The sequence below is a fragment of the Urocampus carinirostris genome, chromosome 3 (genome assembly GCF_059441175.1).
Source record: "Urocampus carinirostris isolate Australia breed hairy pipefish chromosome 3, RoL_Ucar_1.0, whole genome shotgun sequence".
NCBI lineage: Eukaryota > Metazoa > Chordata > Actinopteri > Syngnathiformes > Syngnathidae > Urocampus > Urocampus carinirostris.
The window spans coordinates 2,830,965-2,849,851 of record NC_142351.1 but is presented as its reverse complement, the minus strand read 5'-3'; the positions used below and the strand labels follow the sequence as shown (position 1 = coordinate 2,849,851).

Below are 18,887 nucleotides of genomic sequence, written 5' to 3'. Positions count from 1 at the left end.
CTCACTTGCGCTGATGCATTATATTACGAATAATGATGTTATATAAAGAAGTTAAGAAAAAAAGGAAGTATAAAAGGCGAAAATGAAAAAAGACAGCTTTGTGGTTATCCCTTTAATCAGTATATTACCAACAATCATTTAATGCAGAAAAAGAATTCATAATTTGAATAAGTAAATTCTACTTCATTCTATTTGCATGTATTTTACCTTCTACAGTGAACGTCCAAGCTAATTCATTTTTAAACTTTTTTTATAATAAAGCTCATTCATGTCGAGCAACTCTGTATCTCACAACAAAACGTAAATGAACAATATATATGATACAACGAAACACATGTACAATATAACATGTTAAACTACATAAGTAAACACATTTGATAAAAAAAATATGGTGTAAGATTATTTTGTATTTTGTAAGGGAAAATACGACAGTTTGTAAGGGCATGGAGCCCTGAGTGCGACAGGTATGATATTTCAGCAGGAGTTTCAACAAAAGTAATTATTACGCCTGTTACGTACAAACACACACATTATATATATATCTCATCTCATTAGCTGCACCGCTTATCCTCAGTAGGGTCGCGGGGGTGCTGGAGCCCATCCCAGCAAAATCATCAGGCAGTGGGCAAGGGACACCCTGAAAACTGGTTGCCAGTCAGTCGCAGGGCACACAGAGACAGACAACTCACCTGCTTATTCAGACCTAGGGACAATTTGGAACGGCCACTTAACCTGACGTACATGATTTTGGAATGTGGCGATTGGCCGAAAAGTTGTCCATCAAAAGTTCAGAGGTTAACGGCCTCTAAAAAATAGTGTTAGAAGTCTGTTTAGTCGTAAACGGGAATTAGGGGTCCAAACACACAGCTAGAAACAAGGCAGAGATACTTTTCGACTGATTTTTTTTTATCCATGGGTATTATGGTGTGTTTTGGAGTAAACCTTTTTACACGCTCGGATTCACTGGACTCACGCGGATGTTCCCCACTATCGTGGAACTTCATGGCTGCAAGACCATGTCCTTGGTGAGCTACATCAGATTCAGAGTTTCAGGGATGAGTACATTATGAAATCTTGATATTTCGAATGCCAAGAGTTGAAGCATCTGACTCATTTGAACATTATTAGATAGATAAATAGATACTTTATTCATCCCCGCAGGGAAATTCACATTTCCAGCAGAATCCCTGAGCTGAGAACAATACAATAATAAAGCAAAAAGAATACATTATACAAATACCCAATGTGACATGCTAATACCCACTGCAGCGTGTTATATAGAGTATCTAGATAGTGCTACACAGAATACATATTGCAATAAAATTCGATAATATGCAATGTAGGGGGTGTGGTTTAATGTGGGCCTTTACTCTGCCGGGTAGAGTTAAAGAGCCTCATGGCATGAGGAAGAAAAGATCTCTTCAGTCCGTCCGTAGTACGAGACAGTGACAGCAGTCTGTTGCTGAAACTGGTCTTCTGTCTGGATATAATGCTGTGTAATGGATGTGATGAATTGTCCATGATTGACCGCAGCTTTTTCAGTGCCCGTCTCTCAGCTACTGTTGTCAGGCTGTCCAGCTCTGTGCCCACAACAGAGCTCGCTTTCCTCGCCAGTTTATTGAGACGAGAGGCATCCTTCTTCATGACGCTGCCTCCCCAGCACGCTGCCGCATAGAAGAGGGCGCTTGCCACAACTGTCTCATAGAATATTTTCAGGAGCTTTTTGCAGATGTTGGAGGAGGCCAGCCTTCTGAGGAAGTAAAGTCGGCTTTGGCCTTTCCTACATAGAGCTTCTGTGTTGGCAGTCCAGTCCAGTTTGTTGCCCAGCTGCACACCCAGGTATTTGTAGGTCTGGACAAATTCTACACATTCTCCTTTGATGGTTACAGGAACCGGGTGAGTTCTAGTTCTCCTGAAGTCCTCCACCATCTCCCTGGTCTTGGTGGTGTTCAGGTGCTGGTGGTTTGCGTCGCTCCATTGGACAAAGTCCTGAATCAATTTCCGGTAATCCTCCTCCTGCCCACTTCTGATACATCCCACGATCGCAGTGTCATCAGCAAACTTTTGCACGTGGCAGGACTCAAGAGTTGTACTGAAAGTCCGATGTGGACAGAGTGAAGAGGAACGGAGAGAGCACGGTCCCTTGCGGAGATCCTGTGCTGCCAACCATAGTGTCCGATGTACAGCCCCCCTGTTTCACATACTGGGGTCTGCCTGTCAGGTAGTCCGTAATCCATTCTACAAGGTGTGTGCTAACTCCCATCTCTGTCAGTTTCCTACTAAGTAGCAGAGGCTGTATGGTATTGAAGGCACTGGAGAAGTCCAAAAATGTAATCCTCACAGCCCCCTTAGCCCTATCCAGGTGAGAGAGGGATCGGTGTACCATGTAGACTATAGCATCCTCCACTCCCACCTTCTCCTGGTAAGCAAATTGCGGATGGTCAATGGCGTGACGGACCTATTAGTTTTGATTGTTAAAGCGGGAACGAATTGGGCTACTGATGGGTCACGTGCTGTATATTATTCATATTCATATTTCAGGTTAATGTTGCCTTACAATGTGGTCATGGTGATTTCCAGACTCAACTTCATTTTGGTCCAGGAAAATCCAAGTCCCTTTTCTGTTTTGTCTTGACATAACACATAATAATAATAATAATAATTTCCTTTGTATTGTCATTCTTTGTAACAATGTACACAGAACGAAATGTCGATACACCTGACCCGTTGTAGCGAGCCGATGCAGCCGCAGCCAACAGAGGGCGCCGCCATTTTACCAATTAGGTATGACTCGGCCGAGGCGCGAACCAGCGACCTCCCAGTCTCAAAGCGGGCACACTACCATCTAGCTAGTATAGTTAAGTTTCAGTTCTGGCAAAAAAATGTGGCAAAAGTCATCACTCGTGACATGATTTCTGACTCTTTTATGGCCAAAATAACACATTTCCAAATGGCTTTAAATTATATCTATTTGGTTCAGAACCAATTCAGTCAGCAGGCGGTGCTCTCGGTTTCCAACACAAATTCATAAGAAATAGCGAGTATTTATCATGAAGGATGCAACTTTAAACACAAAGTGTTTTCAGCTTTAAATGATCGATTTTGTAGTTTGTTGATATGGATAATGATTGCTCAGTCCAGAAGAACAATAACATCGACCCACAAATGATGCACGTTTAATTTTAACACGATACATTTTATTCACATGACAAAAAAATTGTATCGAACGAAAGAAAAAAGCACATTGTTAACACAAGCACTCAGTGTTAGCAAGGGGGAAGGTGGAAGAAATTATGCAACAGGTTAACAGTACCCATCAATGAACCCGGTTTTAAGATAATAAACTCATTTCAATGATCAAGGATTGTTTTCATAGCGTACCAAAATGGCTTATTGGCCCAAAACACCAAAGAGGTTTTTGCACTAACCCTGTCTGTGTGCTTTTGAGAACAAAAAAGCCCTCATGGAAGGGGTTTGTGAGAAGCAGCACATAGCCAACCAGAAAATAAAGAAATAAAGGTTCGTATCTCTTTTGGGGGTGGACTTCACGAGGATATTTCTAATCCTTTCGACAGGGACGGAGGGAACCACAGGCTCTCCAAGCTTTGGGGCTCTAGGTTGATGATCTTGTTATTATAATAATGATCTATCTATCTGTCTACCTTGGTCATATCCCCCAGGAGGGGTGACCGACAGCAAGACAAACTCATACAATAACAAAGAAAATAAAAGGGAATATATAGCAAAAAACGCACACAAACAATTTTGGACCATGGCCAACCCAAATGCCCAAACAAGTAAGGCACCCGGGCACCGAAGTCGGTCATGCTTTCGTCCCTCCGGATGAAACGGGACACAAGAAAGCGGCCGTGTCACTCGGGTAAGGGTGAAACAACACACTCTTTAGTTAAACAGGGCCCGACAGCCTTCATTGGTTTAACCTTGCCGCATCATACAGGTGCCCTGCCCATCCCTTAGAATGCACCCAAAAATCCCACTACCCTATTAGGACACCTCTCCACTCATTCCCATCACCAACAATAGCTCTAGCTTTCACTAATAGTGATAATTGTTGATAAAAGGCAATATTTTATGCAGACAGACAATGATATCGATGATCTATTAAGAAACATGACACATATGAGATTAATTAATCTTTTGCATCCCTATGAAGACTTTGGGGTTTCAAATCTTTATTATACAGCTGGAGAGTCTGCTCACTTCCTGTGAATGAATGTGGGTTTTTTTGGTGTGATTTCAATTGTCCATTTTGGTTGAATTTTTGACCACAAATTGAGCAGGCGAAAGGCTTCTCGCCAGTGTGGGTTCGTTGGTGTAATTTCAAGTGTCTGTTTCGGGTTAATTTTTTACCACAAACTGAGCAGGCGAAAGGTTCCTCGCCAGTGTGGTTTTTTTGGTGTGATCTTAAGCTCCCGTTTGTGAGAATCATTTTCCACGAGTTGAGCAGGAGAAAGGCTGCTCGCCAGTGTGGGTTCTAGTGTGTACATTCAAACCCCCACTCTGGCTGAATCTTTAACTGCAAAATGAGCAAGAAAAAGGCATCTCGCCAGTGTTGGTTAGTGTTTGTGTGTTTTTAAGTACCTTTTATGAGAAAATCGTTTTCCTCAAATTAAGCAGGCAAAAGGCTTCTCGCAAGTGTGGATTAGTTGGTGTAATTTCAAATTTTCATTTCGGGTGAATTTTTTACCGCAAACTGAGCAGGAAAAAGGCTTCTCGCCACTGTGAGTTAGTGTGTGTTTTTTTAGGCTCCTACTCTGGGTGAATCGTTTTCCACAAATTGAGCAGGGGAAAGGGTTTTCTTGAGTGTGGATTACTTGGTGTTTTTTCAAGTTTCCATTTTGGGTGAATCTTTGACCGCAAACTGAGCAAGAAAAAGGCTTCTCGCCAGTGTGGGTTCTGGTGTGCATTTTTAAGCCTCCTTTCTGTTTGAATGTTTTACCACAAACTGAACAAGAAAACGGCTTCTTGCCAGTGTGGGTTTGTTGGTGTAATTTCACGTGTCCAAGTTGGGTGAAACTTTGACCACAAACTGAGCAGGAAAAAGGCTTTTCGCCAGTATGGGTTCTTACGTGGAGTTTTAAGCTTGATTTTACAGTGAATTTCAGACCACAAATCGAGCAGGAGAAAGGCTTCTCGCCAGTGTGGGTTTGTTGGTGTAATTTAAAGTGACCGTTTTGGGTGAATTTTTGACCGCAAACTGAACAGGAAAAAGGCTTCTTGCCAGTGTGGGTTCTTTGGTGTGATTTTAAGTTCCAATTATATGAGAATCGTTTTCCACAAATTGAACAAGAAAAAGGCTTATTGCCAGTGTGGGTTAGTTCGTGTGATTTTAAGTGTCCATTTAGGGTGAATCTTTTACCACAAACTGAGCAGGAAAAAAGTTTCTCGCCAGTGTGGGTTAGTTGGTGTAATTTCAAGTGTCCTTGTTGGGAGAATTTTTGACCACAAACTGAGCAGGCAAATGGCTTTTCACCAGTGTGGGATCTAATGTGTCTCTTTAAGTTTCCACTTAAAGTGAATCTTTTACCACAAACTGAGCAGGCAAAAGGCTTTTCACCAGTGTGGGATCTAATGTGTCTCTTTAAGTTTCCACTTATAGTGAATCTTTTACCACAAACTGAGCAGGAAAAAGGCTTCTCCCCAGTGTGGATGTTCATATGCAACTTCATATAATACTTGTTTCGGAATGTTTTCCCACACTGAGAACATGTGTTACCACCTTCAGCGTTTGCCGAGTGGGACGTGTCGTCGTCATCCGTTTCCACGTGTTGACGGGGCCTGATGCCTTGAGGCTCCTGCCAACCGTTATCTTCAGGTTGACCTTGATCTTGGACGGTTGAATGGACCCCGGTCACGAGCAAGACTGGAAAATCGTCCTCCTCTTTAACGCAAACAGGCTCCCCATCCTCTGACTCTTGCTTAACGTGATAAGGCTTCAGATCCTCCTCCTCAATTTTAACAGCAGGCAACTCTGGTTCCTGGCGCGCAGTAGGAAGATATTTTTGGCTGACGTCTGCAAGACACAAGTTACATTTATTTGTATTACTCTTAACTCGTTCAGTGCCGTAACATATCAGTACGTTTTCAGAAGCAGTGTTTCTGATTGCCAAAAGGTAAAAACAATTCTAAAGGCTTCGGCGCTGCTGATCAGTAAGTATTAGGCCTCTGGGAATTAAATCATCACTAGATGGTAGGAGTAGCTTTGACCAGATTCCTTTGTAGACACTTAGAGCCGCGTTTTGTTCCTCTATTTGCTGTATTACTTTGTACAGCAGTGACGAGAAAAGCAAATATATAAGTACAGACTGTTAACGCTTCAAATCTTTATTCTTTCTAAAAAATGACCAAGGGCCTTCGTTGGGATTACGTATCGTAGGACCCTGCGATCACCATGACGACCTGAATCATGTGATCCGGCACCCGAGACATCAGGGGCTGAGAAATTTTGCAAAGTTCATGCATAAGTTTCGTGTTCTCTCAATCAAATGTTATTTTTCAAGCAAAATGCCCTTGTGTTTATGGAAAGTATTGTTTAGGTATTCTAGGTATCGAAAATATAGATATGAAAAAAAAGCACCGAGGCGAAACTTCTGCTTGAAATGCATCGTTTGGCAAGGAGCCATTTTTCTCAGTTTTCCGGGAAACAAGTATTTTCAAAAAACATGGCAATGTCATCAAATCGACTAAATCAACTTTTGTCTCATGAAAGATGACTGTTAAAGCTTTCTTTTGGTGTGCCCTATTCCTGTTTAGCTACAGAGCTAGATTTTGTGTAGGCCATCAAAAATAAGTCAATATGGCCATCGTCGGCTGGCATCGGCACTTCCCATTTGAGAGAAACGTCTGGCGCTAATCACAAACACTCGCAGAGGGCTGCAAAGACCACCACGACAACATCCCATGATCTGAAACCCTGAAACCTACGCGAGGGCAAGGTAAAACTGAATCCAGCATGAGAAAAATGAAGAAACCTTGAGAATGAGCCACTTGTGAGGTCTTCTCCTTGACCAGGCCATAATGGATGATGCAAGGGCAACACTAGAAAACACACAACCGTTTTTCTATACCATAGGAAGTCTCTGGCTGGCTGCTGGGGTTTAATTTGTCCCTCCTGGGTTTAAAAAAAAACATTATTTGAAATTAATATGAATTTTATAAATAAGAAAGGTGATGAATCCGCCCGGTACTACACGACAGGAGTTGACCTGAAAAGAACTGGGACCACCGTTTCCAAGGTTACTGTACGAAATACACTAAGACGTCATGATTTGAAATCATGCATGGCACGAAAAGTTCCTCTGCTTAAGCAAGCAGATGTCAAGGCCCGTCTTCAGTTTGCATATGACCATTTGGATGATACGGAGGAGTCGTGGGAGAAGATTTTGTGGTCAGGTGAGACCAAAATAGAACTTTTTGGTCATAATTCTACTAAGCGTGTTTGGAAGAAGAACAATGAAGAGTGCAATCCTTATTCCGAAGCATGGGGGTGCTTTGAGGGTGTTTTTCTGCACATGGGACAGGACAAGTACACTGCATTAAAGAGAGGATGACTGGGGCAGTGTATTGTGAGATTTTTGGGAACAACCACCTCTCCTCAGTCAGAGCTTTGAAGACGGGTCGTGGCTGGGTCTTCCTACATGACAATGACCCGAAGCACGCAGCCAAGAAAACCAAGGAGTGGCTCCGTAAGAAGCATATCAACGTTCTAGCATGGCCCAGCCAGTCTCCAGACATGAACCCAAACGAAAATCTTTGGAGGGAGCTCCAACTCTGGATTTTTCAGTGACAGCCGAGAAGCCTGACTGATTTAGACAAGATCTGTGTGGAGGAGTGGGCCAAGAAATCTCCAGCAGTGTGTGCAAGCCTGGTAAAAGACTACAGGAAACGTTTGACCTCTGTAATAGCAGACAAAGGCTACCGTACCAAATATTGACATTCATTTTCTCAGGTGTTAAAATACTTATCTTCAGCTATATCACACAAATAAATTGTTAAAAAAATAATGCATTTTTCTTTTTAGTTTATCTGTGTCAGCGTGGACATGGATCCACGATGACAATTTCAGACGCCTCCATGATTTCTAAGTGGGAGATGTAGCAAAATAGCAGGGTGTTCAAATACTTATTTTTTTCCACTTTATGTATCTTGAAAGAATGAGCGAGACAGAAGCCTGAAACTTATTTGAAAGGAAAGTACGGTGGATGTCGACGGCCAAATATCTCGTATTGCAGAAAGTAAAACGACCAACCTGCTCTGTTCAACACAATTCGGAGTATCTTGTCAACAGTTCCTGGCAACTCTGGTTCCTGCCACGCAGTAGGAAGATATTCTTCACCCATGTCTGCAACACACAAGTCAAATCGCATTTATTCGTGACGCCTTTAATCACAGAAACTCACAAAGGGACGCACAGAACACCGCAGGGTTCCTACAGTTCCTACAGAAACAAACAAAAAACACGACATTGATAAGAAGCAGTTTTAAACAAATGTTTGTTTTATTTATTTATTTTTTAAATTACATTTTGGTCCAGTTGTAAAGGTTTGATCTGAAAAAGATAGCACTCTCCAGAGTTTAAGACATTTAAGCAGGTTGCAATGGGTGTTGCAAGGGCCTCAGTGCATAATACACAGTAAACCTCAACATTAAATATAGAGTAAGTTGTAGAAAGATCAAGCTTCCTGTCTCAAAATTTCAAAAGATGCAGCAGTTTCTACAGTAGCAGGCATCTGGTCCAGGTGCCAATCTGAATACAGTGGAACCTCGGTTTTCGAACGCCTCTCAGTTGGAACAAATCGGAGTCCGACCGAAGATTTCGAGAAATTCTTGCTTCGCTGTTCGGTCAAAAAATTGGAGTTTGAACGCCGGTAATGCGTGAGTGCGTACGCTCGGGTGCCATGCTGAGGGGCGTACAGGCGTAGATTGCTCTTTTTGTGACGGACTGTTATCGCGTGCGGACGTGCTTTGTTTTGCTTTCGCTTTTAATATAGGTGTAGGAAGTGTTTAAGCCCCTAATTATGCCTCCGAAGAAAGTCGGTGCAAGCAGCAAAGTTGCTACAGGTGCGTACGTAATGCGTACAACTATTGCATTTAAGAAAGAAGTAATAGCAAAATATGAAGGAGGTGTGCGAGTGTCTGATCCTCTCCCCACCGTCCGCCTGCGCCTTCTACTGACCACCACAAAGGTAAAAAATCATATTCATAATTATTTTCTTCATCCTTTTTTTTTTATTTTTACACGTACATGTTAACGTAATCTTTCGTACGGAAGACTACGATAGCGTACGATTAGCCTGGGTTAGCTTTATGTTTACGTTCATGGTAAACATTCACGGTGTTGGAACGGAATAAAACGATTTACATTATTTTTAATGGAAAAAATGATTTCGGTGATCGAACAAATCATTTTTCGAACAGGGTTCTGGAACGGATTATGGTTGAGAACCGAGGTTCCACTGTAGTCAGAACGCCTGAACCTTGCAAACTTCTAAGCTCGTCCTTCTCCCTCAAGGACGAGGAAACAAAAAGTATGAGGTTACTCATAAGCTATTAAATATGAGTGTGTCTCAAGTCGAGATTGGAACATTTCCTGTCACGAGGTGTCGGACAGTCCCAAACCTGACTTGAGAGACGTTTATTTAAACAGCAACAACAAAAAACTGTACCGGCGAAAAGGGGGTGTGGGACTTGGGTAGTAGAGGAGGAGATCTTGAGAGGGAAACTTGAGAGGAGATCTTTGGGTGGCGAGAATCTTGAAAATAGGTAACCTGGTAATACCTTTAAGAAAACGCTAGAATTGGCAGGTCTTGGGACAAGGAGGGAAAACTTGAGAGGGAAGTTCTTGGGGAGGAGAGAATTTTGAAAAGGAGACTTTGGAATACCCTTAAGAGGATGTTGGAGATTCGTGGCAAGTCTTGAAGTGGAGAAACTATAACGTGAAGGCAATTGAAAGAGGAAGTTGTGGGAGGCGAAGCTTGATGTTTTGGTGAGTGAAAGTCAACGGGAATAGAAACGGTTCAGCAAACTGAGGTGGGAGCCAGGGGTATTGATTGTCTAATTGCAAGAGGTGGAGGGGGCTGGAACATGTGGTAAAGCTGCCTTCTTTTGGATACAAGAAGGACTGAAGGCACCAAACCCTGACATTTCCACATGGTTGTGTAAAATCCACCCGGTTGAAATTGCAATGCACTTTTGGTTTTAAGTCATGTAGGTATTTAAAGTAAAGTAAATAAATCAGGGAACTATTGAAGTTTTTATGCGACTTCATACGAGTTGCTGCTTAACTTCATTTTAATTCGAGCACTTTTGCTTTTTAGTTTGAGTGAAAAATTTCAGGGAGCCATTGAAATTTTCACGTTACTTTATACGAATCACTCGAGAGCCTCATTTCATTTCCTGCACTTTTAGGGTTTGCCCGAGGTGAAAAATGAGTCATTTGCAGTCAAAGGCTGAGAGAACTGTATTTAAAACCACTATTCTTTCTTTCTTTTGAATAGTGGAATTTTTGGGCCAGCCTGCAAAAGTTTGGGAAGCATTGTCACTGTAGCGGAAGGGAAAATGACGGACCTGCCCCGAGCTGCTTGGAACCAGCCTCCAGTCGCCGAAGTTCTAGCTCGGTCTCCTCTTTGGCTCCCCGAAGCTTCTCTTGAAAAGATCCTTCAGCACTGGAGCACATTTTCTCCAAGTCTGAACGAAAAAACGCCACGAAGTGTCGCTCCAACTCGGCAGTTAAAGGGACAAACCTTCGAAAAGGACCGCAAGGTGATACTTCTGCCGAGTTTACGTCGTTTGAAGTCGACTACAGGACTTTCTCGACATTCTCTTGTTCGGCAGCCATGACAGCTTCTCCTTCAAAACACCACCGCAATGAATCGTGGGACAAAGATACAAACAGAGGACTGGATTGGTCGGCGTGCTGTAGCGAACCGGTAACTAGCGTGCCTACGTGGCGGCCATCTTGGTCGGGGATACTGTGCAATGGACATTGAAAATAAATCACAAACTGCTCATTTTAAGACTGATTTTTATGTGGGTAACTTGTTGTTATCAACAGTACGGCAAATTAGATTGAAAACATTTAAGAAACTGAAAAAGTATTCGTTGAAAAAACTTACGTTATTAGAACAACAATTTATAAACAATTATAGAAGTTACATTTTAACACTGTATATTAAAGACCTATTTCAAATTCAACAAACAAAAAACACAAAGTTAAAGGAAATTGGTCATGTGAAGTGTACTGAAGGGTCTGTATTGATCAGGGGTTTCAAACTCAATTATACAGAGGGCCAGAACTCAAACCACACCTTTGGTCGTGGGATGAACAAGATAGATATGTAATACGATTTCCTTTTAAAAATAAATAAATAAATATGAATTTAAAACGTTCAGGAATATTATTCCAGAATAGACAAACTTAAACATTAATTGAATTAAAAATTGTTGCTCTCCATAAAAATATCTCCTGTCAAAACTATCGAAATAAAAATTTGAACAAAAAAAAAACGGAAAATATGAATAAAATAAGCAGGTTGTGATTTCTTTTCAATGTCCAGCGATTGCGCGAACATGGCCGCCTCGTAGGCACGCTAGTTAATGGGCTGCTACAGCACGACGACCAATACAGTCGTCTGTTTGTATCTTTGCCCCACAATTCATTGCGGCTGGGTTTCGAAGTTGAAGGTGTCATGGCTGCCGAACAAGAGAATGCCGAGAAAGTCCTGTAGTCGACTTCAAACGACGTAAACTCGACATAAGTATCACTTTGCGGTCTTTTTCGAAGGTTTGTTCTTTTTACTCCCGAGTTGGAGCGTTTTTCGTTGAAAGCTGGATAAAATGTGCTCCAGTTGGGAAGGACCTTTTCAAGAGAAGCTTCGGGGAGTCAAAGAGGAGACAGAGCGAGAACGTCGACTACCGGACGCTGTTTCTAAGCAGCTCGGGGCAGGTCCGTCATTTTTCGCTTCTGCTACATACTTGGCATCAGGGGCGTTACCAGTGGGTGGTGGCCGGTGTTATGCCGAGAAATGCGTCCCTGCCGATATTTGCATCCCGTAGCTACTATAACCACTTTTACCTCGTTTTATCTCAATTTTACCTCACTTTTTGGGAATGTAATTGCGAACAAATAACCAAAACCACTTCGTCTTGCATTTGTTGGAAATGTAATACAACTGAAACCATTTCAGTCTTTGTATTTGTTGTGAATGTAATCGAACAGTAATGCACACCGTATATAAACCACTTTTGAGCAGGTAACGTGTTTATTTTGCCTTTTTCGACTCAAATTGCTCGTTTTGAAACTGTTATTCTCGCTACCATAAAGCTTATTATGTTGAAATGAACTGTCAAATCATCAACAGATAAACGGGAGACGTTTATGTTACCTGCTCAAAAGTGATTTATATTACTGTTTGATTACATCAGGGGTCGGGAACCCATGTCTCGCGAGCCATAGATGGCTCTCTATGAGTACCTGTGGCTCAGAGACAAATTTGATTGCATGCAAATTTTCTCCATCTCGTTCAAAACTTGAGCCAATAAGCCTGTTCAGATACACGCAAAGCCAAACCAAAGCTGAATTTCAAAGCAGTACTGCACAGAATATATAGGGCACGTTTTTTACTACAATTTACAGTTAAGGTGTGACACCCAAAAAAAAACCACTCGCTAAAGAATCATTTATATAAAAGCTCACTGTAAAATCTGTGTTCAGTGTTCAGATACCTTATGATGAATCCACAGAACAAACTGTAAATACACCAAAACACCGGAAAGAGAATTTAAAGTTATTTGATTGGGTGAGTGGGAGGGATGTGTGGAGCTATGCAAAAAGTGCAAGCACTCCCTCCCGTCTCTCGCGCTACGCCGTCTGCGCCAAAGGTAAGCACATCAGGCTCCCTGTTTGCAGAATGTTGTGACGTTTTTACAAAATAACTGCTTGCATCTGGTTTTGAAACCAATATGTATGAAAAAAAGGGTCAAAATGAGTTTCACCGATTTTGAGTCATTGCAAGAAAGAGACAAGTTTAAAGTGGTATGTTTGTTGATTTTGGGACACGGGCTCTGGCATTATTCTCTTTTCATCATTTTTTATCAAATCATCAAAAATAAATGTGCTGAAGACTGAGCTATTGTCTGGTGCGCGGGTTTAGCAATTGAGTCAATTTGTCTCATAATATATGGTGTGGCCCTTTACCAAAATAACATATATTTTCCTTTTATGGCTCTTTGAGTCAAAAAGGTTCCCGACCCCTGGATTACACTCACATCAAATACAAATACGGAATGAAATGAAATGAAATGATCTGCATTTCTATAGCGCTTTTCACGTCAAGACTTCCCAAAGCGCTTTACAGTGTGCTTCACATTTCCCAATAGCGGCCGTGCAGCCATGTCAGGCGCTAACCTGCTTATTGGGGGTATTAGGGGTTCAGTGTTTTACCCAAGGGAATGGTTTAAGTTGTATTACATTCCCAACAAATGCAAGACGAAGTGGTTTTTGTTATTTTTTGGTTTGAACAATTTTATTGAACATTTTAATAGCAATTAAACACATTCAAAATTTCAGCATATCACATTCTAACAATATGGATCATTATTATTATGGAAATATCTGTTCGCCATTACATTCCCGAAAAGTGATATAAAAGTCAGATAAAACCAGGTCAAAGAGGTTATAGTAGCTACGGGATGCAAAATTCGGTAGGGGTGCATTTCTCGGCATAACAGGTTAGGTTCCGGAATAGGGTTTGGGCTTCAAATCAGGGTTTTAAACTTATTTTAAGGTTCCAAAATAGGATTGAGGCCAGGGCTAGAAAAACTAAGGCTTCGGCTCCTCTTTCTGGTCTCAAATTGAATTTAGTGATCCGAAATAGGATTGAGGCTAGTTACAGCTAGAGTTAGGTGTAGGTTGTGCAGTCCTTTGAGACATTTTTGTGATTAAGGGCTATATAAATAAATGTGACTTGACTTGACAACCTTTTTGGTGTGGCGTGCCACTTTCGAATGTCCTTGTAAATCAGTGTGCCACACCAAGATTGATGACTCGCACAACAATTTTTTTTATATCCATCACAGCTGTAGTTTTACTCCAGTCCAAATTACACAACATGGTTATACATTGAAATCGTATAATGAAATCAAATGAAATCAAATCAAATGATCTGCATTTATATAGCGCTTTTCAAGTCAAGACTTCCCAAAGCGCTTTACAGTGTACTTCACATTTCCCAACAGCGGCCGTGCAGCCATGTAAGGCGCTAACCTGCTTATTGGGGGTATTAAGGGTTCAGTGTCTTACCCATGGACACTTCGACATGTAACACGGAGGAGCCGGGATTCGAACTGCGATCTCTTGATCCCAAGACGAGCGCTCTACCTCCTGAGCCACTAACCTACCAATTTATCTTTCGCCATTCTTGCTCTTCAATAAACTAAAAAATGAATGTGAGCGACTTGTGGAAAAGTCGTCAACTTTTTACCACAAGGATCAACCACAATCAACCATTCTTCATCAACATCAAACAAGTGATATGAACAGCTACCGGACCATTCATCAACAAAATCTTATTGCAGGAAATATCAAAAGATGAAACATGCACAGACGCTTCTTTTATATATATATATATATATATATATATATATATATATATATATATATATTCAAACGACACCCTTTGTCAAGGAGATGACCTCACGTGTGGCTCCTTCTCAAGGTTTCTTCATTTTCCTCATGCTGGGATTTTTTTAGTTTTTCCTGGCCCTCGCGTAGGTTTCAGATCATGGGATGTTGTCGTGGTGGTCTTTCCAGCCCTCTGTGACTTTTTCTGATTAGTGCCAGACGTTTCTCTCAAATGGGAAGTGTTGATGCTAGCTGACGTTGGCCATATTGACTCATTTTTGATGGCCTATAGAACATCTAGCATGTAGCTAAACAGGCATAGGGCACACCAAAAGAAAGCTTTAACAGTCATCTTTAATGAGAACACAGTTTATTTAGTTGAATTGATGACGTTGCCATGTTTTTTGAAAATACTTGTTTCCCGGAAAACTTCTGAGAAAAATGGCTCCTTGCAAAAACAATGCATTTCAAGCAGAAGTTTTCGCTTCGGTGTTTTTTTTTTAATATCTTTCGATATATATATTTCGATACCTAGAATATCTAAACAATACTTTCCATAAACACAAATAACATTTGATTGCAAGAACACTAAACTTATGCATAACTTTGCAAGAATTCTCAGCCCCTGATGTCTCGGGTGACGTGATCACATGATTCAGGTCGTCATGGTGATCGCAGGTTCCTACGATACGTTATCCCAACAAAAGGCCATGGGTCATTTTTTTTAGATGGACTAAAGATGTGACCCGTTAACAGTATGTACTTATATCTTTGCGTTTCTACTCACCGCCATACAAAGTAATACGGCAAATACAGGAACAAAACGCGGCATTAAGTGTCGACAAAATAATTTGGTCAAAGCTACTCCTACCATCTCGTGATGATTTAATTCTCATAGGCCTAATACTTATTGATCAGCAGCGCCGAAGCTTTTAGAATTTTTTTAAGTTTTGGCACTCGGGGACAATGCTTCTGAAAACGTACTAATGCGTCACTGAACGAGGTAAGGGCAATACAAATAAATGTGACTTGTGTCTTGCAGACGTCAGCCAAGAATATCTTCCTACTGCGCGGCAGAAACCAGAGGTATTGGCTGTTAAAATTGAGGAGGAGGATCTGAAGCCTTATCACGTTAAGCAAGAGACAGAGGATGAGGAGCCTGTTGGCGTTAAAGAGGAGGGCGGTTTTCCAGTCTTGCAAGTGACCGAGGTCCGTTCAATTGTCGAAGATCAATGTCAACCTGAAGATAACGGTTGGCGGAAGCCTCAGAGCATCAGCTCCCGTCAACACGTGAAAACGGAAGACGACGACACGTCCCACTCCGCAAACGCTGAAAGCGACTCGCAGTCGGAAGGTTGTAACACATCTTCTCAGTGTGGGAAAACGATTCGAAACAAGTCTTATATGAAGTCGCATACGAAATTCCACGCTGGCGAGAAGTCTTTTTCCTGCTCAGTTTGCGATAAAATATTCACTACAAGTGGAAACTTAAAGAGACACATTAGATCCCACACTGGCGAGAAGCCTTTCGCTTGCTCAGTTTGTGGTCTAAGATTAACCACAAGTCATGCCTTAAAACGACACACTCTGACGCACACTGGCGAGAAGCTTTTTTCTTGCTCAGTTTGTGGTAAAACATTCAACCGAAATGGACACTTGAAATCACACCAACTAACCCACGCTAGCGAGAAGCCTTTTTCCTGCTCAGTTTGTGGTAAAACATTCAACCGAAATGGACGCTTGAAATCACACCAACTAACCCACACTGGGGAGAAGCCTTTTGCCTGCTCAGTTTGTGGTCTAAGATTTACCATGAGACGAACCTTAAAACGACACACACTAACGCACACTGGGGAGAAGCCTTTTTCATGCTCAGTTTGTGATAAAAGATTCACTACAAGTGGGAAGTTAAAAATACACACTCGAATCCACACTGGCGAGAAGCCTTTTTCCTGCTCAGTTTGTGATAAAAGATTCACTACAAGTGGGAAGTTAAAAATACACATTAGAACCCACACTGGCGAGAAGCTTTTTTCTTGCTCAGTTTGTGGTAAAACATTCACCCAAAGTGGACACGTGAAATTACACCAACTAACCCACACTGGCGACAAGCCTTTTGCCTGCTCAATTTGTGGAAAACGATTCTCACAGAATGGGAGTTTAAAATCACACCAAAAAACCCACACTGGTGACAAGCCTTTTGCCTGCTCAATTTGTGGAATACGATTCACACTGAATGGGAACCTTAAAAAACACACACTAACCCACACTGGGGAGAAGCCTTTTTCTTGCTCAGTTTGCGGGCAAAGATTTGCTGATAGTAGGAGCCTAAAAAGACACCTTAGAACCCACACTGGCGAAAAGCCTTTTTCCTGCTCAGTTTGCGATAAAAGATTCTCCCACAAAAGAAACTTAAAGTTACACACTAGAACCCACACTGGCGAGAAGCCTTTTTCCTGCTCAGTTTGCGGTCAAAGATTCGCTGATAGTAGGAACCTAAAAAAACACATTAGAACCCACACTGCTGAGAAACCTTTGACCGTTTGACTTTTTAGTGAAAAATTCATCCATATCGGCACTTGAAAATTACAGAGAAGACTTTAGCCTGCTCGGTTTGTGGTCAAACATTCACTGAAAGTGGGAGCTTAAAAACACTTCATCAACCAAGTATCATAAAGGCCGTCAATAGGAACATAACTTGATATGAAGATGTGTCAATTGTATTCAAATGAAACCTTGAGATAAGTGTTCGTAACGCCTCCAGTGATATATTTTACGCACCATTTTTATGAGCATGTATGCAGAATTGGGATGGAAGCGGAACAATATTTTTAAGCATTTACGACTCTTGCAATGTCTAAGCAAAAACGTCCGAAATGAAATACACATTTGCAGAGGTTTTCGAACTGTAAACCGGTCTTCTCCAAATAGCCACTTTTGGAAACAACTAAACATACCCATCGATAAATGTGTAAAATCAACTATTTAGTTTTCATCAAAGCGGCGCTGCCACGAGCGGCTGCCTTTTCCAGCAGCTGCCCAATTGTTTTGTCTGCTCCTATCTTCGGTGTTTTTTCTTCCCGTTTTGACAACTACACTATGGATTACTTCTATTCTATGGACATGGGTTTTAGCGCACAATAAATGCGTGTACAAGGAATTTCAACTCCTTGCCCTGAAGAATTCTCGTACCGGCGTGATGAAGGGGCCTATCGTGGAAGGAGAGCCGGAGCTAGCGAAGCGGTTAGCGGCGTTATAAGTCTTCGGTACCATCCGTAAACATGGTAAATGCGAACTCACGACCAAATAAGATCATCGAGTGCGGGTGGAAAACATCGAAGCGCACAGGGAGCGCAGTTGCTGTGTTTTGCGGAAACGTGGCTCACGTTTAGCATTCCGGACGCTAACGTGTAGCCACCCGGAGTTACCCGGAGCAATCCGGCTTCAACGCCGCTAAACAGAGACACGAAAGCCGGGGGGAATCGGAGAGGAGGCGGACTTGCTAACACGAGGTGTTGTATCCCTGGATTTTCACAAAGAAAAGTTTTCCATCTGCTGCAGGAATGTCGAACTTTTGGACTGGCGTGACGTCACCCGCTACAAGCACCCCTAGGGCATCATGTTCATCTGTTAATAAACAACGGGGTAGACTGCTGGAAGTGTGAATTTCCCTACGGGGATGAATAAAGTATCTATCTATCTATCTATGAATTTGGGATCCAATTTTGTACCAATTTTCATGGTACCAGGTAAGGCTTCAAGCTATCGTCTCACCTGTTAAGACACCCATGCTACACTCATTTGCAGGCATTAGATTGCAAAAACTAATTCAGGCGAGGAAAAAAAAAACTCTATCTCTGTGTGTTCCAGTTTGGATGATTTAATGTTCGTAGAACTTGCAAATTCCTGCTGAAATATGTTTGTATAGTGTGTGTATGTTGTGTCGCTCAGTGTCCGGCACGCTGATAATGCAACTGAAATAAAAGCCTCAATAAATGCTCCAGTCTTAATGTGGATCCTTAGTGGGACGGCTACACCACGGTTATCTATCTATATATCTATCTATCCACCTACCCACCTACTTACCTAACCCACCTACCTACCCACCTAACTATCTACCTTGGGCCCGAGAGATTTCACTGGTTTACCCCTGTTGCATTATACTGGTGCCCTGCCCACCCATTAGAACACGTCCAAACATCCCACTATCCTTTTACAACAAACTGTCTATCTACACTGGTCATAT

The 18,887-nt window shown here is 41.8% G+C and overlaps 2 protein-coding genes across 3 annotated transcripts in view; one reads left to right on the top strand and one right to left on the bottom strand.

Annotated features, from left to right (window-relative positions):
• The window catches only part of LOC148368310 (uncharacterized), a 165,581-nt gene extending 154,726 nt beyond the window's left edge, over positions 1 to 10,855 (bottom strand). The window contains exons 1-3 of one of the 2 annotated variants that reach the window (XM_088330323.1): positions 10,588 to 10,855; positions 8,270 to 8,362; positions 3,176 to 6,034 (exon numbers count right to left, since the gene is read on the bottom strand). In XM_088330323.1, the coding sequence (XP_088186449.1) occupies positions 4,626 to 6,034; positions 8,270 to 8,362; positions 10,588 to 10,696 (1,611 nt within the window). In that variant the 5' untranslated portion in view covers positions 10,697 to 10,855 and the 3' untranslated portion in view covers positions 3,176 to 4,625. Of the gene's footprint in view, positions 1 to 3,175; positions 6,035 to 8,269; positions 8,363 to 10,587 lie in introns of those variants that run through there. The other variant, XM_088330322.1, reaches the window with a different exon arrangement.
• An 847-nt stretch (positions 10,856 to 11,702) lies between these two features.
• Positions 11,703 to 18,658, top strand: LOC148368309 (uncharacterized). The gene is made up of 2 exons (XM_088330344.1): positions 11,703 to 11,965; positions 15,684 to 18,658. Exons 1-2 carry the CDS (start codon positions 11,857 to 11,859, stop codon positions 17,186 to 17,188), a joined length of 1,614 nt encoding a protein of 537 aa, XP_088186470.1. The 5' UTR covers positions 11,703 to 11,856; the 3' UTR covers positions 17,189 to 18,658.
• Positions 18,659 to 18,887: the final 229 nt, after the last annotated feature.